Source organism: Scyliorhinus torazame, chromosome 17 (genome assembly GCF_047496885.1).
Source record: "Scyliorhinus torazame isolate Kashiwa2021f chromosome 17, sScyTor2.1, whole genome shotgun sequence".
Taxonomy (NCBI): Eukaryota; Metazoa; Chordata; class Chondrichthyes; order Carcharhiniformes; family Scyliorhinidae; genus Scyliorhinus; species Scyliorhinus torazame.
In genome coordinates this window covers 135650829-135673925 of record NC_092723.1, presented here as the reverse complement: position 1 = coordinate 135673925, position 23097 = coordinate 135650829, and the positions used below count along the sequence as shown (strand labels likewise).

The 23097-nt window shown below is 50.3% G+C and overlaps 1 protein-coding gene across 1 annotated transcript in view; it reads right to left on the bottom strand.

Annotated features, from left to right (window-relative positions):
• The window catches only part of LOC140393581 (testis-expressed protein 47-like), an 88852-nt gene extending 73970 nt beyond the window's left edge, over positions 1-14882 (bottom strand). Inside the window, exons 1-2 of the mRNA XM_072479858.1 lie at positions 14686-14882; positions 657-729 (exon numbers count right to left, since the gene is read on the bottom strand). Of these exons, the coding sequence (XP_072335959.1) occupies positions 657-729; positions 14686-14811 (199 nt within the window). The 5' untranslated portion in view covers positions 14812-14882. The remainder of the gene's footprint in view (positions 1-656; positions 730-14685) is intronic.
• Between the last annotated feature and the right edge of the window lie 8215 nt (positions 14883-23097).

The following is a 23097-nucleotide window of genomic DNA, read 5'->3' as shown; positions in this document are numbered from 1 at the left end:
ATTATTAACATTTTCCATATCTAGCTCTCTGTAGCATCCTTTTATAATCTGCCTTTCACTGAAAGTGTGTAATATTCCCTTCATTGTATCTCATTCTGATATACCCCACACCTTTCACTATAATGCTCTCTGACATATCCCACACCTTCTCTGATATATCCCACACCCTTCACTATAAAGCTCTCTGATATATCCCACATCCTCTCTGATATATCCCAGATCCTTCACTATAAGAAGAGTGTAAGATTCTTTGATAAATCTCATCCTTTATTATTCCTTCATTTCAACAACCTCTACAATGAACTTTCTCTATCTTTAATATAACTCACATTCTTCTTTATAATAACAATCCTTCCCACTTGGCTCCAGATGAAGCTTTAAACCAGTGAATTCCCCAACGGTTAGTCTGGTTCTGGTTAAATGAGCAGCAAGATTCATCTCAGGCCAGTTGCTTGGTTGGGGACCCTAAATCCTTCATTATCATCATGAACATATTTTGTTACATTCCATACCTCATGAACAATCTGATAAACCCTGTGAACATCAGTATGATTATTTCTGCAATGTTCATCACCAGTGCCTATTACCAACCAGTAAAGGAGTCAAATATTTTTACCTGATATTTCTTCAATTATTTATGTACTAACTTTCCAAACCTGAAATTTGTTTTCTGTCCGTCATCCCCGGGTCAAATGAACTGATGTAAACTAATCTGTGCAGAATAAATTTCTGTTAAAATGGAAAACTAAATCAATATCACAGCAAGACACTTGAGTCATTTATCTAAACTTCAACCTGCCTTCAAAGGGAAAACTTGGAGACACACAAGAAACAACTATGTGGGTAAATTAACTGTTTGTGATGCAGTTTATTATTTGAATTTTTCACCCTGTAATTACACCGAGGGATTTTAGTGCAGGAATTCTTAATGGTTTATTTGAAATTTCTTTCTCTACAGTACAGGCATTAAACCATTTTAATACATCTTCTGAAATAGTGAATTCATAAAGTTTAGGCCAACACATTTGGGATAGAACTTGGTAATGGCAGCACGGTAGCACAGTGGTTAACATCGTTGCTTCACAGCGCCAGAGCCCCAGGTTTGATTCCCGGCTTGGGTCACTGTCTGTGCGGAGGTTGGACATTCTCCCCGTGTCTGCATGGATTTCCTCCGGGTGCTCCGGTTCCCTCCCACAAGTCCCGAAAAATGTACTTGTTAGGTGAATTGGACATTCTGAATTCTCCCTCAGTGTACCCGAACATGCGCCGCAGTGTGGCAACTAGGGGATTTTCACACTAACTTCATTGCAGTGTTAATGTAAGCCTACTTGTGACAATAATAAAGATAAATATTATTATATGCTTTGCACCTGTTTCTTCAAGCTTGATATAGGCATGTTGCAAAACAATTTAGCAATGGGGACAGCTTGTGATCAATCTGCGCAGGAATTAGTCCCACTTTCAAAATTGTTGAAGCCTTTATTTTAGGCATCAGTTAGGCCTCTTAACTATATAAATAAGAGGCCTCACTCCTTCTGTAGGTTCAATTAATGGAAATTATTCAGCAATAAGTGAGTGGCACATCAGGCCTGCTCTGCTTGTTATATTACCACTACTGGTATTATGTTATATTTCTTGTCTTTTTCTCCAAGATAGCCAGATATGTAGTGTTGACAAAGAATATACAAATAAGAAGATTGAATCAAAACTAATTTATTTTACAGAACTAACTAAAATGACGTTTGCACACTCTACTGAGTTACAGATAATAAACTATTGATACTGAATCTGTAGTACAGTATTCAATATTCTATCCAACTATTTTTTTTTTAAAATAATTTTTATTGAAGTTTTCACAAAATATCAACAACAAAATGAAAAAGGAACCCAATAGAATTAAATACAAAACAAAATAAAACAACCCCCGTGCCCCCCTCCCCCTATACATAAATAATAAATTAACACCCCAAATTAACACATAGCAAACATAGCAAATATATATACACCCCTCAGATCCCCCAGTGTAGACAAACAAAAATAAAATAGAACCCCCCCTCCCCCCCCACCCCCCCCCCCCCCCCGGGTTGCTGCTGCTGCTGACCATTGTCTACCATTCTGCCAGGAAGTCCAAGAACGGTTGCCACCGCCTGAAAAACCCTTGCACCGATCCCCTTAAGGCATATTTCGCCCTCTCCAATTTAATAAACCCCGCCATATCATTGATCCAGGATTCCATGCTTGGGGGCCTCGCATCTTTCCACGGAAGAAGAATCCTTCGCCGGGCTACCAGGGACAAAAAGGCCAGAATACCGGCCTCTTTCGCCGCCTGCACTCCCGGCTCCCCTGCAACACCAAATATTGCGAGCCCCCAGCCCGGTTTGACCCTGGATCCTACCACCCTCGATACCGTCCTTGTTACGCCATTCCAAAACTCCTCCAGCGCTGGGCACGCCCAGAACATATGGGTGTGATTTGACGGGCTCCCTGAGCACCTAACACACCTGTCCTCACCCCCAAAAAAACGGCTCATCCTTGTTCTGGTCATGTGTGCCCTGTGCAGCACCTTAAACTGTATGAGGCTGAGCCTTGCGCACGAGGAGGAAGAGTAGGTGGATTGGCCATGATAAATTGCCCTTAGTGTCCAAAATTGCCCTTAGTGTTGGGTGGGGTTACTGGGTTATGGGGATAGGGTGGTGATGTTGACCTTGGGTAGGGTGCTCTTTCCAAGAGCCGGTGCAGACTCGATGGGCCGAATGGCCTCCTTCTGCACTGTAAATTCTATGATAATCTCCCAAGGGCATCTGCCCACATCCCCTCCTCGATCTTCTCCCCCAACTCCTCCCACTTATCTTTCAACTCCACCACCGAGGCCTCCTCCTCCTCCTGCATCACCTGATAAGTTGCCGAGATCTTTCCCTCTCCAACCCACCCCACCGAGAGCACCCTGTCCTGTACCGTGCGTGGAGGCAGCAGTGGGAATTCCACCACTTGCCGCGTGGCAAACGCCCTTACCCGTAGATACCTAAAGGTGTTCTCTGGAGGGAGCCCATACTTCTCCTCCAGCTCACCCAGGCTCGCGAATTTCCCATCCACAAACAGGTCCCCCAACCTTCCTATCCCTGCCCTGTGCCACTCCGAAAACCCTCCATCTATTCTCCCTGGGACAAACCGGTGGTTCCCCCATACTGGGGTCCACACCGAGGCCCGACTTCCCCCCTGTGCCGCCTCCACTGCCCCCAGATTTTGAGGGTAGCCGCCACCACCGGGCTCGTGGTATACCTCATTGGAGGGAGCGACAGCGGCGCCGTTGCCAGCGCCTCCAGACTCGTACCCTCACAAGACGCCGCCTCCAGCCTCTTCCAGGCAGCCCCCTCCCCCTCCATCACCCACTTGCGCACCATCACCACATTGGTGGCCCAGTAGTACCCACAGAGGTTGGGCAGTGCCAGCCCCCCCACCATCCCTACTCTGCTCCAGGGACACCCTTTTCACCCTCGGAGTCCCTCGCGCACACACAAACCCCGTTATGCTCCTGTTGACCCACCTAAAGAAGGCCTTCGGGATAAGAATGGGGAGGCACTGGAACAGGAACAAAAACCTTGGAAGCACCGTCATCTTAACTGACTGCACCCTACCCGCCAGGGACAGCGGCAACGCGTCCCACCTCTTAAACTCCTCCTCCATTTGCTCCACTAGCCTCGTGAAATTAAGTCCATGCAGGGCCCCCCAGCTCCTGGCCACCTGGACCCCCAAATACCTGAAGCTCCTCTCCACCCTTTTTAGTGGAAGCTCGCCAATCCCCCTCTCCTGGTCCCCTGGGTGAACCATGAACAACTCGCTCTTCCCCATGTTGAGCTTGTACCCTGACAAATCCCTGAACTCCCTGAGGATCCTCATTACCTCCGGCATTCCCCCCACTGGGTCTGCCTTATATAGCAGCAAGTCATCTGCATAGAGCGACACCCTATGCTCCTCCTCACCCCGCACCAAGCCCCTCCAGTTCCTCGACTCCCTCAGTGCCATAGCCAGGGGTTCAATCGCCAGTGCGAAGAGCAGGCGGGACAGGGGACACCCCTGCCTCGTCCCTCGATGCAACCGAAAGCACTCAGACCTCCTCTTGTTCGTGGCTACTCTCGCCATCGGGACCTTGTACAACAGCCTAACCCACCTGACGAACCCCTCCCCAAACCCAAACCTCTTCAGCACCTCCCACAAGTACCCCCACTCTACCCTATCGAGGGCCTTCTCAGCATCCATCGCCACCACTATCTCCGCCTCCCCCTCCCTCGCCGGCATCATAATAACGTTCAGGAGCCTCCGCACATTCGCGTTCAACTGCCTCCCCTTCACGAACCCAGTCTGGTTTTCGTGGATCACCTGCGGCACACAATCCCCAATTCTCGTGGCTAAGACCTTCGCCATCACCTTGGCATCTACATTTAACAACAAAATCGGCCTGTACGACCCACACTGCAGGGGATCCTTGTCCCACTTCAGGATCAAGGAGATGAGTGCTCAGGACATCGTCGGAGGCAAAGCCCCCCCCATCCCTTGCCTCATTGAAGGTCCTAACCAGCAACGGGCCCAACAGGTCCACATATTTTTTGTAGAATTCGACTGGGAAACCGTCCGGCCCCGGACCCTTCCCTGCCTGCATGCTTCCTATCCCTTTGGCCAGCTCCTCCAGCCCAAACGGGGCTCCTAATCCCACCACCAGTCCCTCCTCCACCTTCGGGAACCTCAATTGGTCCAGAAAGCAGCCCACCCCTCCCTCCTCAAGTGGGGGCTGGGACCGATACAGTTCCTCATAAAAGCCCCTGAAGACCCCATTGATGCCAACCCCACTCCGCACCACACTCCCTCTCCTATCCTTAACTCCCCCGATCTCCCTAGCTGCGTCCCGCTTCCGAAGATGATGCGCCAGCATCCGACTTGCCTTTTCCCCATATTCATAAATCGCCCCCGGGCCTTCCTCCACTGCGCCTCCGCCTTCCTGGTGGTCAACAGGTCGAATTTGGCCTGGAGGCTACGCCTCTCCCTCAACAGTCCCTCCTGAGGCACCTCCGCATACCTCCTGTCTACCCTCACCATCTCCCCCACCAGCCTCTCCCTCTCCCTCTGCTCTCTCCTCTCCTTGTGGGCCCTAATGGAGATCAGCTCTCCCCTAACCACCGCCTTCAGCGCCTCCCAGACCATCCCCACTCGGATCTCCCCATTATCGTTGGCCTCCAGGTATCTCTCTATGCTTCCTCGGACCCGCTCACTCACCTCCTCGTCCGCCAACAGCCCCACCTCCAAGCACCACAACGGGCGCTGGTCCCTCTCCTCCCCAGCTCCAAGTCCACCTAATGTGGGGCGTGATCCGAACTGGCTATCGCCGAGTACTCGGTATCCTCTACTCTCGCTATCAGCGCCCTACTCATAATAAAAAAGTCGATCCGGGAATAGGCCTTATGAACATGCGAGAAGAATGAAAATTCCCTAGCCCCCGGCCTTGCAAATCTCCAAGGGTCCACCCCTCCCACCTGGTCCATAAACCCCCTCAGCACTTTAGCCGCCGCCGGCTTCCTACCCGTCCTAGACCTGGAGCGATCCAGTGCCGGATCCAACACCATGTTGAAGTCCCCCCCCATTATCAGGCCCCCCACTTCCATGTCCGGGATCCGACCCAACATGCGCCGCATAAAACCCGCATCGTCACAGTTCGGGGCGTACACGTTAACCAGCACCACCCTCTCCCCTTGCAGCTTACCACTTACCATTACGTACCTGCCGCCATTGTCTGTCACAATGTTCGACACCTCGAACGACACCCTCTTTCCCACCAAGATCGCCCGATTCCCACCCCCCGATTTTTGGCATCCAGCCCCGAATGAAACGCCTGACCTGCCCACCCCTTCCTCAATCTTACTTGGTCTGCCACCTTCAGGTGTGTCTCCTGGAGCATGACCACATCCACCTTCAGCCCCTGCAGGTGCGCAAACACCCGGGCCCGCTTGACCGGCCCGTTCAGTGCCCTTACATTCCAGGTTATCAGCCGGATCAGGGGGCTACCCGCCCCCCTCCCCGCTGACTAGCCTTAACCCCTCCTCGGCCAGCCACACGCCCGCACCCCACGCCCGGCCCGTTCCCCACGGCGGCAGACCCCCGTCCCAACCCCCTCTACTCGCTCCAGCTCCCCCTTGACCATATCAGCAGCAACCCGGTTCCCCCCCCCACCCACCCTCCTGCCTCCCCCACTCCGCCACCCTCCCCCCTTCCTCCTCCCTCAGCTAGGACCCCTCCCAGCTGCTTTGCTCCGACCATTGCACTCCCGCAAGTCAGCTGACTCCTGCTGACCCCGGCCACTCCCGCCTCTCCTTCGACTCCTCCCATTGTGGGACATCCCCTCCTCCTCCATTACCCATCAGCAGGCTCTCCGCCTCCCCCTTCCATCCCAAGCGTGGGAAACAACCCTCGCTTCCCTGCCCCGGCCCCGCCCCCTCCAGCCTTCTGTGCGGGAAAAAGCCCCCGCTTTCCATCTGCCCTGCCCCGCCACCTCTGATGCAGCTCCTTTTACAGGCCCAGTCCCCTCACCCCGACTTGGGCCTCCCCCTCCCCCGCGGGGCCCCATCCCCCCTGCCAGCCATCCACCCCTACTCCATTTACTTGCCCCCCTCCAAGAGCCCACCCGACAGACCCAACCGAAACAGTGCCCAACCCACCCTAACCATCCACACCGAACCAAAATGGAACAAGAGCAAAGAACCCCCCCTCAAAATGTAACACACCAACAGCAATCCCCGACCACCCAACCCGACCCTCAGTTTGTGTCCAGCTTCTTGACCTGAACAAAGGCCCACGCCTCCTCCGGGGACTCAAAATAATGGTGCCGGTACTTGTAGGTGACCTACAGTTGCGCCGGCTGCAGCATGCCAAACTTCACCCCCTTACTGTGCAGCACCACCTTTGCCCGGTTGTACCCAGCCCTCTTCTTCGCCACCTCCGCGCTCCAGTCCTGGTATATTCGAACCTCCGCGTTCTCCCACCTGCTGCTCCTCTCTTTCTTGGCCCATCTGAGCAAGTACTCCCGATCAGCGAACCGATGAAACCGCACCAGCACCGCCCGCAGTGACTCATTAGCCTTGGGCCTCCTCGCCAGCACTCTATGGGCCCCTTCCAGCTCCAGGGGCCCCTGGAAGGACCCCGCTCCCATCAGTGAGTTTAACATGGTGACCACATAGTCCCCCACGTCCGACCCCTCCAGCCCCTCCGGGAGGCCCAGGATCCGCAGATTCTTCCACCTCGACCGATTCTCCATCTCCTCGAACCGTTCCTGCCATTTATTGTGGAGCGCCTCGTGCGCCTCCACCTTTACCGCTAGGCCCAAAATCTCATCCTCGTTATCGGAGATCTTTTGTCGGACCTCGCGGATCGCCACCCACTGGGCCGTCTGGGTCTCCAGCAGCTTATCGATAGAAGCCTTCATCGGCTCCAGCAGGTCCGCTTTGAGCTCCCTGAAGCAGCGCTGGATAACCTCCTGCTGCTCCTGCGCCCACTGCATCCACGCTGCCTGGTCCCCACCCGCCGCCATCTTGCTCTTCTTCCCTCGCACTTTCTTTGGGTTCACCACCACTTTTTTAGTCGCCCCGCTCCTGGTCCAAGCCATACACTGTCGGGGGAATGTTACAGTCTTCTTCCCACACCGGGAAATGTTGAAAAAATGCCTTTGGGGGCCCTGAAAAGAGTCCAAAAGTCCGTTCCAAGCGGGAGCTGCCAAACGTGCAACTTAGCTCTGCATAGCCGCAACCGGAAGTCTATCTAACTATTAAACTACACTATGACTTGATCTTGTGCTATATTTCTTTATTCAACTTTCACTCTGCTCTCTTCATGTTTTCCTCAACTGTCCCAGCATTCCTAGTGATGCTGTCTTATGTACAGTGAATTAGTGATGCCATCTCGTGTTTGATTTACACATAGTTTCAGATGTTCACCCTTTATTATACTGGCACTGCAGTATAATAAACTGTCATTACACTGCTGATTATCTCAAATCACTTTTATCTAACCCCCCCCCATCTTTCTGAGACTTACATAAGGGCCACTGCTGGCTATGCAGGCAGTATAACAGTGATCTCTTTGTTCCAGTGAACTGCATGTGGAAGCATAGCCAACACAAATAACTCACCCTGAGAACATTGACCCAAAATCAGCATGCTGAACGTCTGAAATAAAAAATAGGAACAGCTGGAGCACATCAGGCAACAAAGGCTGTTTAGCACAGGGCTAAATCGCTGTCTTTGAAAGCAGACCAAGGCAGGCCAGCAGCACGGTTCAATTCCCGTAGCAGCCTCCCCGAACAGGCGCCGGAATGTGGCGACTCGGGGCTTTTCGCAGTAACTTCATTTGAAGCCTACTTGTGACAATAAGCGATTTTCATTTCATTTCATTTTTTCATCATGCCAAGAAAAAGAGTGCTGGAACTGAATTTCAGCTCTATGTCCTCTCTCCACGTGTTCAGCATGATCTGCCATGTATTTCTGGTGTTTTCTCTTTTTATTTGAATAGACTGATGAAGCCCAGAAACAATTCTGCCAATCTGCTGATCTCTTTGTTTGGTGGTGCACTTTCCACAAGAATGGATCCATCTAAAATCTACACATTAGAAATGCCCATTCCCCTGTATCTCACAGCTTAATTTCAGCATTCTTATTTTAGCCATGGAACATAGGAGCAGGTGTAGGCCATTCAGCCCATCGAATCAGCTCCGCCATTCAATGCAATCATGTTGGATCATCCACAGCAATGTTTTTATCCCACATTATTCCTATATCTCTCAAGTCATTGATATTTAGAAATGTGTCAATCTGTGTTTTCAGCATACTGCATGACTGAGCTTTCATAGACTTCTGCAGTAGAGAAAGCAAAAGATTCACAACCCTCTCAGTAAAGATGCAAATTTCCTCACCTTGGTCCCAAGTGGCTTTGCCCTTATTTTGAAATTGTGTCCTCTATTGCTGGACTCCCCAACCAGGGAGTATAACTCTGACCTGCATTTACCCTATTCCTTTTAAGTATTTTGTAGGTTTCAATGAGATCACCTCTCAAAAACCTCTGGACTTTCTTTAAGTAATAGAGGAACTCTGAGGTGTAACCACAATGCAACTTTAACCCTGACATTCGCAATGATTTAAAGGTGTCATATCATGAACCCTGAACCATGAGTCGTTAAATATGAGGCAGTAATGGGATTTAATGTGAGCCAGATAATTTGGATGTCCTCTCCCCAGATGCTCCACGTATATTGGGCAGAATTTTCTCTCGTTGAGGACCTCGGCAGCGGGAGCGGAAGTGCGCAGCACATCTGCTTGGAGATGGAGTGGCTGGTCACAGGTAATCACATGGTAGCCAGCTAATTAGATATGCAATGCGTGACTTCTGGCCAACCATGGGGCAGATATGACCATTACCTCATGGGATTGAAAGTCTTGGCACCATTTTCAAATGGAATCCAGGCAGACATTCACTGCTTGCCATCCAGCAACATCACAATGGCTGGCTGTGAGGAATTTGTAGTCCCAGAATATGCTGCAAACCCTCCTACCTTCTGTCACCACCACCCCTGCCTCCCCACCGCCCAGATCCTTGGAACTGGAAGCCATTACCCTGAAACGTCTCTCAGTCACCTATGAACTTCCCTCCATCACCCAAGTCCCTCATTCCATCACCCTTGTCAAGTTTTTGGTGACTCACAACCCAACCCCCATCATCCTTGACCAACTATCATTAACCCTAGAGCTTCCCCCGGCATCATTGGTCAGCCCCCCGCAACACTGGAACCATCCCTGTCACTCTCAACCTGTCAACCATCATCCTCAACCCTCCCTCTGTTATCCTAGACTTTCAGGACCTCAACATTGACCTTTCCTGAATAACCCTTAATCTCCCCAAAATTATGCTTGACCTTATTGTCTGTAATCATTGATTTTATCACGTAGCCCACCTTCCTCCCTCTGATCACATTTTACAACCAGCCATCCAATCTTAATGCATCACTGCCTTCTCTCCCCAGGTTCAGCGAAGCTGCCAACACAAGAACAGCAGCTCTTACTCAGTCCAAACCCACCAGGAATACCACCTTGCCTCCAAAACATCACCTTTAAACAGTGGTGAATCTGAAGGCACGCGTTACTCATTTGCTGCATACTTAATTCCAAAAGTACAATTTAATTGACAAAGTTGTGTTTTAATGAACATGCATAACATATTTATGTATTAAAAAGGATTCCTGCCACTTGCCATTTTGAAGCATGGTCTGCCTCTGTCTGCTGCCAAATTCATAACCAACTTTCATCATGCCATTGAGCTGCTGACATCGTGCCTCCTGCACGGCGGCACAGTGGTTAGCACTGCTGCCTCACAGCGCCAGAAATCCAGGTTTGATTCCAGCCTTGGGTGACTTTGTGTGGAGTCTGCGTGGTTTCGCTCCGGGTGCTCCGATTTCCTCTCACAGTCCAAAGGTGTGCAGGTTAGGTGGATTGGCCATGATCAATGCGCGGGGTTGCAGGTATCGGGCAGGGAGTGGGCCCAGATAGAGTGCTCTTTCGGAGGGTTGGTGCAGATCCGATGGGCTGAATAGCCTCCTTCTGCACTGTAGGGGTGCTATGGATCCAATGAAGTGCCACCCTACCACCAGCCTTGTTTCCTGCTGCCAGGAGCTTCACAGGATCGTACGCATTATCTCTACACCTGATCTCTGATTTGTTCTGGCACCAATCACAAAAATAAAACTGAGCTGAGGGCACAGATAGACACATGGCAGCATTATTTTCATCAGTAAAGCGGAAATTTGGCTTTAGGTGGGGCAAAAAGGGCAGCTCAACATTCCCAGATCTAGAATTTTTGGACAGGGTAGGGAGCGGGATAAAAAAGTTGGAGTGCAGCATTATTGATTAAAGAATCAATTACAGCTATGAAGAGGGATGATATACTAAATGGTACATCAAAGGCAAATTTCTGAGTGCAAAAACAATAGGGCAGTAATAGTTGGAGACTTAACTACCCCAATATCAATTGGGACATGAATAATGTGAAGGGTATAGAGGGCACAAAATTGTTGAAGTACATTCAAGAGAACTTGCTAAGCCAGCACATAACAAGGTCAACAAAAGGGTGCAATTCTAAATTTATTATTAGAAAATGAAGCTGGGCAAACGGACAAAGCGGTGGGGCCATTTTGGAGACAGTGACCATAATATAGTTAGATTTAGCTTCATTATGGAAAAGGGCAAAGGTAGGAAAGGAGGAAAAGTTCTAGATTGAGGGAAGACAAATTTTACAATGGTGAGAGGTGAGCTGGCAAGTGTGATCTGGGTACAGCTATTAGAAGGAAAAGCTGTCAAATCAGTGGGAGGCACCCAAAGGCAGGATTCTACAAGCATAGTGTCGCCATGTTCCCACAAAGAAAAAGGGTGATGCTGCTAATACCTAAGCCCCCTGGTTATCCATAAACATATAGAGCCAAGATAAAACAGAAAAAGAAAGCTAATGGGCAGAGTTCTCCCATTTTGAGACTAAGTGCAGTGGCAGTGGGTTCTGGCAGTGCCTGTCCCGCAGGCCAGATTGGCAGGATCCCATGCCAGATTAATCACTTATAATAATCTTTATTGGTGTCACATGTAGCTTACATTAACACTGCAATGAAGTTATGGAACCTCATTAATTATGCACAGGCAAGTTCCCCTCAAATTCAAAACCCCGAGAGTAAAGAAGGCACTCCTGGAATGGGGTAGCGGAGAGGGGGGCTTGGCCTTCCTGAGCTTTATTACTGGGTGGCCAACCTATCGATGGTCAGGAAGTGGGTAGTGGGGAGGGATCGGTTTGGGAGCGAGTGGAAGCGGCATCCTACAAAGGTACAAGTTTAGAGGCTTTGCTAAATGCCGTTCTCACCAGCTCGGTACTCTACAAGCCCTGTGGTGGTGGCAGCCCTGAGGGCTAAGGGTGTGGGGACAATGGAGGTAGCACATGGGACTGGAGGGGACATCAGTGTGGTCACTGATCTGTGACAATCACTGGTTTGCCCCGGGGGGCTGGTTGGGGGGTTCAAGAGATGGCAGCGGGCAGGGATTGAGAGATTTGGGGACCTATTCATTCAGGAGGGCTTTCCGATCTTGGAGGCACTAGAGGAGGAGTTTGAGCTGCCGGGTGGGAAAGGGTTTCGGTAACTTCAGGTGCGGGCTTTGTACGGAGGCAGGTTCCAAGCTTTCCTCGCCTCTCCTTGAGGAGACTACAAGGTAAGGTGATGTCAAAAAGAGGGGTTGGAGAGGGGAGGGTTTTGGAGATATACAAGTTCATGGAGTGGGAAGGGCCCCTATCAGGGAGGTGAAGAGGAAGTGCGAAGAGGAGCTGGTAGGAGGGCTGGAAATGGAACTGTTAGAAAAAACCTTGAAGAGAGTCATTTCATCCTTGTCGTGTGCCAGACTTAGCTAGATCCAGTTCAAGGTGGTCCACAGGGCCTACATGACGGTAGCCCGGATGAGCAGGTTCTTTGAGGAGGTGGAGGACAGATGTGGGCGGTGTGGGGGTAGCCTGGCAAACCATGTACTTATGTTTTGGGCATGTCCGAAATTGAGGGGATTCTGGCAGGGATTTGCGGACGTTATGTCAGAAGTCCTGGAAGGGTGCAGCATGGTGGCGCAAGTGGTTAGCACAGTTGCCTCACGGCGCCGAGGTCCCAGGTTTGATCCCGGCTCTGGGTCACTATCCGTGTGGAGTTTACACATTCTCCCCATGTTTGCATGGGTTTCGCCCCCACAACCCAAAAGATGTGCAGGATAGGTGGATTGGCCACGCTAAATTGCCCCTTAATTAGAAAAAATGAATTGGGTACTCTAAATTTAAAAAAAAGAAGTCCTGGAAGGGAGGGTAACTCCGAGTCCAGAACTGGCAATATTTGGGGTATCGGAAGATCCGGGGGCCAAAGGGGGGGAGGGAGACTGATGTCCTGGCCTTCTCCTCCCTGGTGGCCTGGAGAGGGATTTTGCTGGGATGGAGGGACTCGGAGCCCCCGAAGTCAGGAGTGTGGGTCAGCGATATGGCAGGGTTTCTCAGTCTGGAAAAAAATCAAGTTCACTTTGAGAGGATCAATTCAGGGGTTCACCCGGAGATGAATGAAATGAAAATGAAAATCGCTTGTCACAAGTAGGCTTCAAATGAAGTTACTGTGAAAAGCCCCTAGTCACCACATTCCGGCGCCTGTTCGGGGAGGCTGGTACGGGAATTGAACCGTGCTGCTGGCCTGCCTTGGTCTGCTTTAAAAGCCAGCGATTTAGCCCAGTGTGCTAAACCAGCCGCTAAATTGCCTCTTAATTGGCAGCCGTTCATCGATTTCTTCAAGGAAAATTGAACATCAGCAGTAAGGGGGGAGGGGAAAAGGCGGTGGGGGGGGAGGAAAATAAGAGGCATGGCAATATTAGATAAGGACAGGGAACTTAGTATACGGGTAATTAGGGGATAGGGCGGGGGTAGTAGGGGACGTTGTTTACTGTTTTTTGTTTTTTTGTGGTTTGCGTGTTTGGGCCCGTGTGGTTGTTTAAGAAATGTTAATGTGTTAAACTGTGAAAATTACAAATGCTACGATAAAATATTTTCTAAAAAAAAAGAATCAGCATCAGCTGCAGTTTCAGAAAGCTGCACTCACCTAGCTTGGATTTGGATTTTGTTTATTGTCACGTGTACCGAGGTAGTGAAAAGTATTTTTCTGCAAGCAGCTCAACAGATCATTAAGTACATGAAAATAAAAGAAAATAAAAGAAATACATAATAGGGCTACACAATGTAACTACATAAACACCGGCATCAGGTGAAGCATACAGAGGTGTAGTGTTAATGAGGTCAGTCCATAAAAGGGCCGTTTAGGAGTCTGGTAACAGCGGGGAAGAAGCTGTTTTTGAGTCTGGTCGTGCGTGTTCTCAGACTTTTGTATCCCCTGCCCGATGGAAAATGTTGGACGAGTAAGCCTGGTGGGATAGATGTTTGATTATGCTGCCCGCTTTCCCCAGGCAGCGGGAGGTGTAGATGGAGTCAATGGATGGGAGGCAGGTTCGTGTGATGGACTGGGCTGTGTTCACGACTCTCTGAAGTTTCATGCGGTCCTGGGCCGAGCAGTTGCCATACCAGGCTGTGATGCAGCCTAATAGGATGCTTTCTATGGTGCATCTGTAAAAGTTGGTAAGAGTTAATGTGGACATGCCGAATTTCCTTAGTTTCCTGAGGAAGTATAGGCATTATTATGCTTTCTTGATGGTAGCGCGACGTGGGTGGACCTGGACAGATTTGTGGAGATGTGTACCCCTAGGAATTTGAAGCTACTAACCATCTCCACCTCGGCTGATAGGGATGCTTGAAGACAAGGAAGGAAAATCACCAAATACTGAAGGCAGAAAAAAAGGTAGAAAAAAGGGCACCTCTTTGTCCCTGTGCACTGAATTCCCAACTGGACCATTTCCCAACTTCTCACTCAATCTATGTCTCACTCAGGTGCAGTCTCATGTCCACATGCCCCTCTCTCCTCGGGACTTCTTATTGCAGGCTCTGAAAAGCCACCGCTTTAACAATCAAGACACAAATTCATCTGATGGACACATCCCCAATAGAGCCCTAGATAAACCTACCCATGACAATCACCAATACACAGTGCCATACCTTGTTGAGGAAGCATTGCAGGTCTTGAAGATTCATGTACAGTGAGTTTCTCTCCACTGTAGCCAGTTTCTCACTTTGGGATATGTTAGTGGATGCATAGCTGGCAGTGAAAACCGATGAAGCCATTTCAATTGTTTGATGACCTTCAGGTGTATCAGTCTCAGAGAGATTAAACAGTTATTAAAAAAGTAACGTTTTCTGAGGCTTGCTGTCAGGTATCTTGGCAATATTCAGACCATGTAGAAAATGGGTTTGGGAGGAGGGACTGAATTTTCCATGTATCTTAACTACCACATTCAAAACCAAACAGCAGCCACACATCACAATAGAAGGTTCCAATGAACATTCTGTAAATTGTCATTTAAATTTTAATTTAGTCTTAATCGCTCCATGCATCCACAGAACTTTATTTTGTATTTCCTTTACATCTTTTAGGAGTATATTGGGAGGAATTTTAACCTGCAAGGTTGGGGTGTGTGGAGCATTATGGTTTGAGTGTCCTAGGAAAATAGGAATTAGGAGCAGAAGTAGGCAATTCAGCCCCTCAAGTCTGCTCCGGCATTCAATTAGATCATAGCTGATCTCTTCCTGGTCTCAAATTCACCTTCCCACCTGTTCCCCATATCCCTTTAACCTGTTTTTAAAATCAGAAATATATCTAGCTCCCTCTTGAAACCATTTAATGATTCGGATTCCACCACATTATGGGGCAGTGAGTTCCACAAATTCACCACCCTCTGCGAGAAGTAGGTCCTCCCCATCTCAGTTTTAAATCTACCGCCTCTCAACCTATATCTGTGACCACTCTTTCTAGATTTCCCCACAAGGGGGAGGATTTGGTCTATGTTTACTTTATCAATCCCTCTTAGGGATGCTTACTGGTGTTGGGAACCCAGTAGGAACCAGATGACTCCCACAATTAACTGTGGAAAGCAGCCTCTCAACTGGAGGGGCTGAAATTTAAATATGCAATTGACTGCATCTTTGTCATGTGAGAGTACCTGTAAGAAATGGGTGTTTTTTCATTTTCATTTCATTCATTTATAAAAATAGCTGTAGTGGATGTGCCTTTAAGAAATGGGTGTTTATCAGTGATGTCAGAGAGTGGGTGGAGCTGGGCCGTCTGTCTGCTTTTACTTTCGCTTTAGGCTGTTTGCTACCGGGTGTGTTTAGTTTTGTTTTAGATTTGGAAAAGCTGCAATCACAGCAAGGTGTGTATGAATCTGTGCAAGCTTATGAATGTTCATTTGGTGATTTCAAATTGGTAACTGTTCTCAGTTGTGAAGTTAAACCTGATGTCTTTCTGTAAAGAGGGTTCTTTTTGTCTTATGTATATTGCAAGGAAAGATTAAGAGTTACTTATAGAGTACTGTATTCTTTGGGGGATTTATTGGTGTTGATAGTTGTTAAAATTACTGTGGGTTTATAAAGTGTTAACTGGTTTCATAAATAAACAGTGTTTTAATTTAAAAGTACTGTAAATCTCTGTTACATCACACCTGCAGAGTAGGGCCGTGTGCCCCCCTTAACCACAATCTATTCAAAGTTGTGGGTCAGGTGAACTCCATGATACACTTTGGGGCTCTCTAAACTCTGGCCCATAACATCTTTTCCTCTGAATTCTGGCTTTAACTGCCAACACACAGGTTTCCTGCACTGTTTGAAATGTGTCGGGCTGGATTTTCTGTTCCTGCGCAAAATAATTCTTGGAGTTCCATGTCAGCAATACTGGCAGCAATTCAGCGACTGTGGAGGGGCTAGCACCGGTGCCATGTGGAACACAATCGATTCTAATTGATTCCAATGAGAAATTGTGCTGGATTTTCTGCATTCGCGATTGACACTCAGGAGGCTGACAAGCTGAGCTGCATATACACACTTCACTCCCCCAAATACCATCCTAGCCAACAAGATGGCAGCAAGACGCACGGCCCCATGTTTACTGATGTTGAGTTGGACGCGGTAGAGAAACTGCTGGAAGCAGTGGAGGAGAGCCCCCCCCCCCACCTCCCTCCCCACCCCACCCCACCCTCAACCGGAGAAGATCCATAATTGCTGGGAGCGGGAGAAGACTGGAGGGAGACTGTCAGACCTGCAGCCTTCTCCCCGTGACTGAGCAGAGGGTCCTGGACGTGGTGGGCGGCCCAGAGGAAAGGGCGAGGATATGACACTCTGCTAAGTTGCAGTTCTCAGTGACACGTGTGTTAACTCCCACCCCCGCCACTACCAACACCACCCCCACACCATGCTCACACCCACCCTCACACCATCCTCACTCCCACCCTCACCCTCGCCTCATCCACCACCACCACTCCCCCCACCAGCTCGCAGTCTAATCATGCGTCTTGTCTTGTGTCTTGCAGCTCCTGCTGGTGTTGGGGTGAGCCCGTCTGGTGTGCCCCGCCCCCAGCCAGGGCCACAGCCGGAGACCCGGGGGCTGAGTAGTGATGAGGAGAGCAGCACAGACGCGAGCCATGGACCTGAGACCCAAGACACCCTACAGCTCGAGTATGACACAGATTTCCCATCACAGCTGTCTCTAACACTGCCACCATCCCAAAGACACTCACCTCATTCAGCATGTTAGTGAAGAGGCTCCTGGGACACTATCTGGTGCGCACGATACAGCTGATCTGGTACATCAGGTGTAGGTAAGAACACCTGAGGGGAGGACAGTTGGAGGGTGGGCCAACCCAGGAACTAGCTGCCATCCAGATGGGTTTCGAGCTTCTGGAACGGACAGTGCCATCGATCGTGGCGATGCAGCCGCAACCCAGGGACTGCATGAGGGGATGTTGACAAGCAACCAGCACCTGCAGGCGCAGTTGTAGGAGCCCAATCATGTGGAGCAGGAGGTGGTGCCGCCTATGCGTGCCACCTAGGCCAACATTGCACAGGTGGCATCCGCAGTGGAGGCATTGGGGCGAGGGTCAAGGGTATGGATCAGCATGTCCAAGGCCTGGTGCATTCTGTGCAGGTGCTGGCTGAGGCCCACAGGCAGCCATGTGCCAGAGCCAACTGGACCGCAGTGGCACTTCTGAGCGTGGCCCAGTCACAGCAGGCCAAGGCTGAGAATATTGGCGGCACTGGCCGACATGGCACAGACACAGAGGGAGGTGACCCAGTCTCAGAGGGAGATGGTGCAGTCACTGGCTCATGTGAGGCAGACTCAGAAGGTGCTAGCACAGTCAATGGGTGATGTGGTGCAGTTCCAGACAATGTCCACTCCCTGTGCTCCATGGCCGCCAGCATGCAGACCCTGGTCGAGACTAGAGCAAGCCTCCAGGACTGGCAGTGCCATGTGGGGGAGTGGGGGTGCCTCAGGGGTTCGCTCAGCCTGTATCCCCATTCCATGGAATAGCCTGTGGTCCATTGGGCACCCTGAGGGACGAGGAGGTGATGGGGCCTATGCCGGTGACTCCCACAGGGGAGGTGCTGGAACACTGCAGCACCTCGGACTCACCCCCCAATCCCGTCCTGTCCCTGGCGCATCTGGTATGCAGCGGGCAGAACAGGATGCACCATGCCACCTGGCACACCTGGGCAGCATCTGGGCCCATCCAGGCCCGGTTGCCCCAGAAGATGCTGCCAACGGGGACCCAGATTGCATGGTGGGAGTTACAGCAGGCCACCTCCACTCCTGATGTATCATCTGGGAATCCACCTAGATGTAACGTTAGGGCCAGTAAGGCCAGAAAGTTAAACACCACTTAAGTCGGCACGGGTGCAGAGCACAGTTTAGTTATAGGGGCTAGAGCATGTATCTGTAAATATTGAACATCTGTTCACACTGTTACAATCTGCCTCGGTGCTCTGTCAGATGGGTCTGAGGGGTGGGCCGGTCTGCGCTGGCCAGGGATGGGGTTTGGGGGGTGGAATAGGTGGACTTTGTGGGTGGGCTAGGCTCCCCACCCAATGTAGTGTTGGAATTGTATAAAACACTGGTGAGGCCACAACTGGAGTATTGAGCTCAGTTCTGGGGTGAGATTCTCCGGAAACGGCGCGATGTCTGCCGACTGGCGCCCAAAACGGCGCAAATCAGTCGGGCATCGCGCCGCCCCAAAGGTGCAGAATGCTCCGCATCTTTGGGGGCCGAGCCCCAACCTTAAGGGGCTAGGCCCGCACCGGACGAATTTCCGCCCCGCCAACTGGCGGAAAAGGCCTTTGGTGCCCCGCCAGCTGGCGCGGAAATGACATCTCCAGGCGGCGCATGCGCGGGAGCGTTAGCGGCCGCTGACGGCATTCCCGCACATGCGCAGTGGAGAGAGTCTCTTCTGCCTCCGCCATGGTGGAGACCGTGGCGAAGGCGGAAGGGAAAGAGTGCCCCCACGGCACAGGCCCGCCCGCGGATCGGTGGGCCCCGATCGCGGGCCAGGCCACCGTGGGGGCACCCCCCGGGGCCAGATTGCCCCTTGCCCCCCCCCCAGGACCCTGGAGCCCACCCGCGCCGCCTTGTCCCGCCGGTAAGGTAAGTGGTTTAATCTACGCCAGCGGGACAGGCATTTTAGCGGCGGGACTTCGGCCCATCCGGGCCGGAGAATCGCGGGTGGTGGCCCGCCAACCGGCGCGCCGCGATTCCCGCCCCCGCCAAATATCCGGTGGTGGAGAATTCGGCAACCGGCGGGGGCGGGATTCACGCCAGCCCCCGGCGATTCTCCAACCCGGCGGGGGGTCGGAGAATCTCGCCCCTGGTTACCACATTACAGGATTACATGGGATTGGGGGAAGTGTATTGAGGTGGATAGAAAACCGGTTGGCATTCAACCGCAACATCTGCCAGGCTCGGCCTGATTCAATTTAAGGTCGTTCACCGGACCCACATGACGGTAGCTCGGATGAGCAAATTCTTTGGGGTAGAGGACAAGTGCGCTAGATGCGCGGGAGGACCAGCGAACCATGTTCACATGTTTTTGGGATGTCCTAAGCTTAGGGGGTACTGGGAGGGATTTGTGGGGGTCATGTCCCGGGTGCTGAAAACAAGGGTGGTGATGAGTCCAGAGGTGGCAATTTCCGGGGTTTCAGAAGACCCGGGAGTCCAGGGGGAGAAAGAGGCAGATGTTCTGGCCTTTGCTTCCCTAGTAGCCCGGCGGCGGATACTGCTGGCATGGAGGGACTCAAAATCCCCGAAGACCGAACTATGGCTTTTGGACATGTCAAGTTTTCTGGGTATGGAAATAATTAAGTTCGCCTTGAGGGGATCTGTATTGGGGTTCGCCCGAAGGTGGCAACCATTCATCGACTTCTTCGCGGGAGAGTGAACGTCAGCAGGGGGGGGGGGGGGGGGGGGGTAGAGGAAGAGGTGGGGGAGGGGGGAGATTAATGTAGAGTAGGAGGGATAAATAGGCGGGTAGTGTCTAGGGGAGAGGAGCGGGCATGTGCAATATGGTTTGATTGAAGTAGTGGTTTTATACTGATGGTTTTATATTGATGTTTGCACATTTCTGTCAGCTGTAACTGTTTACAATGCTAAAAAAAACCTCAATAAAATTGTTTGTTTAAAAAAAAGAAAACCGGTTGGCAGAGAGGAAACAAAGAGTAGGAATTAATGGGTCCTTTTCAAATTGACAGGCAGTAACTAGTGGGGCCACAGGGATCGGTGCTGGGACCCCAACTATTTACAATGTATATTAATGATTTGGATGAGGGAATGTAACATCTCAAAGTTTGCAGATCATAGAATTTACAGTGCAGAAGGAGGCCATTCGGCCCGTCGAGTCTGCACCGGCTCTTGGAAAGAGCACCCTACCCAAGGTCAACACCTCCACCCTATCCCCATAACCCAGTAACCCCACCCAACACGAAGGGCAATTTTTGGACACTTAAGGGCAATTTAGCATTGCCAATCCACCTAACCTGCACATCTTTGGGAGGGTGGACTGTGACGAGGATGCAGGGATCCTACAGCATGATCTGGACAGGTTGGGCAAGTGGGCAAATCAATGGCAGATGCAGTGTAATTTGGATAAGTGTGAGGTTCTTCACTTTGGAAGCAAAAACAGGAAGGCAGATTACTACCTGAATGGTTGTAAATTGGGAGAGGGGAGTGTGCAGCAGGACCTGGGTGTCCTTGTGCACCAGTTGCTGAAGGTAAGCATGCAGGTGCAACAGGCTAATGATATGTTGGCTTTCATTGCAAAAGGTTTCGAGTACAGAAGCAGGGATGTGGTGCTGCAATTGTACAGTGCCTTGGTGAGGCCACACCTAGAATATTGTGTGCAGTTTTGGTCTCCTTTTCTGATGAAGGATGTTCTTGCTCTCAAGGGAGTGCAGCAAAGGTTTAGCAGACTGATTCCAGGGATGGCAGGACTGTCATATGTGGAGAGATTGACTAGGTTAGGATTGTTCTCGCTGAAGTTCAGAAGAATGAGAGGGGATCTCATAGAGACTTATAACATTCTAACAGGACTAGACAGGGTAGATGCAGTTCCCAAAATGTTCTCAGTGGTGGGTGTATCCAGAACCGGGGTGGGGTCACAGTCTGAGGATTCAGGGTATACCATTTCAGACAGAGATGAGGAGACATTTCTTCACCCATTACCGCAGAAAGTAGTTGAAGCAAAAACATTGAATATATTCAAGATGCGGCTGGATATCGCACTTGGGGAGAATGGGATCAAAGGCTATGGGGAAAAAGCAGGAATAGGCTGTTGAGTTGGATGATCAGCCATGATCGTGATAAATGGCGGAGCAGGCTCAAAAAGCCAAAAAGCCTCCTCCTGCTCCCAAGTGCTCTGTACCTATGTATAGTTTAAACCTTCCCCAGCCACACTTGTGAACACCTGAGTCCTGCTGAGTGTAACTTGTCCCTTTAGAATAAGTGCCTTCTTCCCCAGAACTTCCCCAATGCACCAGCACCTGAAGCCCCACTCCTGCACCTTGCTTTAAGCCCTATCTTGATTCTCTCTATTTTCCCATTTTGATTCTTACAAGAAGGGGGCACGAGGAATAACCTTTCTTTCAAAGTCCTATTCTTTAATTTTCTCCCTAGTTCCTGAAAATCTGACCATGGGACCTAAGTGCCTGGCCTTTTTATATTGGATTGGATTGGATTGGATTTGTTTATTGTCACGTGTACTGAGATACAGTGAAAAGTATTTTTCTGCGAGCAGCTCAACAGATCATTAAGTACATGAGAAGAAAAGGGAATAAAAGAAAGTACATAATAGGGCAACACAACATATACAATGTAACTACATAAGCACTGGCATCGGATGAAGCATACAGGGTGTAGTGTTAATGAAGTCAGTCCATAAGAGGGTCATTTAGGAGTCTGGTGACAGTGGGGAAGAAGCTGTTTTTGAGTCTGTTCGTGCGTGTTCTCAGACTTCTGTATCTCCTGCCCGATGGAAGAAGTTGGAAGAGTGAGTAAGCCGGGTGGGAGGGATCTTTGATTATACTGTCCGCTTTCCCCAGGCAGCGGGAGGTTTAGATGGAGTCAATGGTTGGGAGGCAGGTTATCATTTGCACCATGCATTATGTCATGTATCACAATTTCTGACTCACACCCTTCCAGAATATTCTGCACTCTCTCTGTGATGCCCTTAACCCTGGCATTAGGGAGGCAACATACCATGCATGACTCATGGTGATGGTTCCAGAAATACACATCTCCCTGACTATGGAATCTCCAATAATGTCTGCATTTGTACGCTTTGCTAGTCCCATCCATGCAGTCCCATACTCTTTGGTACCATGGTTTGGGAGCATTCCTTCTGGGTATTATCACTCTGAGCAATCTCCAGATTTGAATAAGACTGGTACATATGCTGAAGAATCATAGAACTTACAGTGCAGGAGGCCTTTCGGCCATCGAGCCTGCACCGGCCCTTGGAAAGAGCACCCTACTCAAACACAAGCCTCCACCCTGTCCCCGTAACCTACTAACCCCATGAGGCAGCTTTAAAATGTCTTTCTCTCTCTGCCTGTTGACTTAGAGAGCTTTCTACAATCTACAGTTTCAGAGTCAATACATGTTTAGGAGATCGCTGGCTACAAAGAGATACATCGGCAACAAAGAATAATCTCATCACTAATCCCTTTTTCAATTTAAACCTTTTCCCTCCATTCCCATCGTTGTGTGTGTCTGGGTGGAGGGTTGGACACTAAGGGGCAATTTAGCATGGCCAATCTACCAAACCTGCACATCTTTGGACTGTGGGAGGAAACCGGAGCACCCGGAGGAAACCCACGCAGTCACCCGAGGCTGGAACTGAACCCGGGTCCCTGGAGCTGTGAGGCAGCAGTGTTAACCACTGTGCCACTGTGCTGCCCCAGTATATCATACCTCTTACTATTCTTCCGAAGGAGAAGCGTGAGGTGATGCATTTTGATAGGGAGACCTCAGCTGGAGTATTGCGTATAGTTCGGGGCGCCACTCTATAGGAAGGAAGTGAACATATTGGAAAGGGTGCA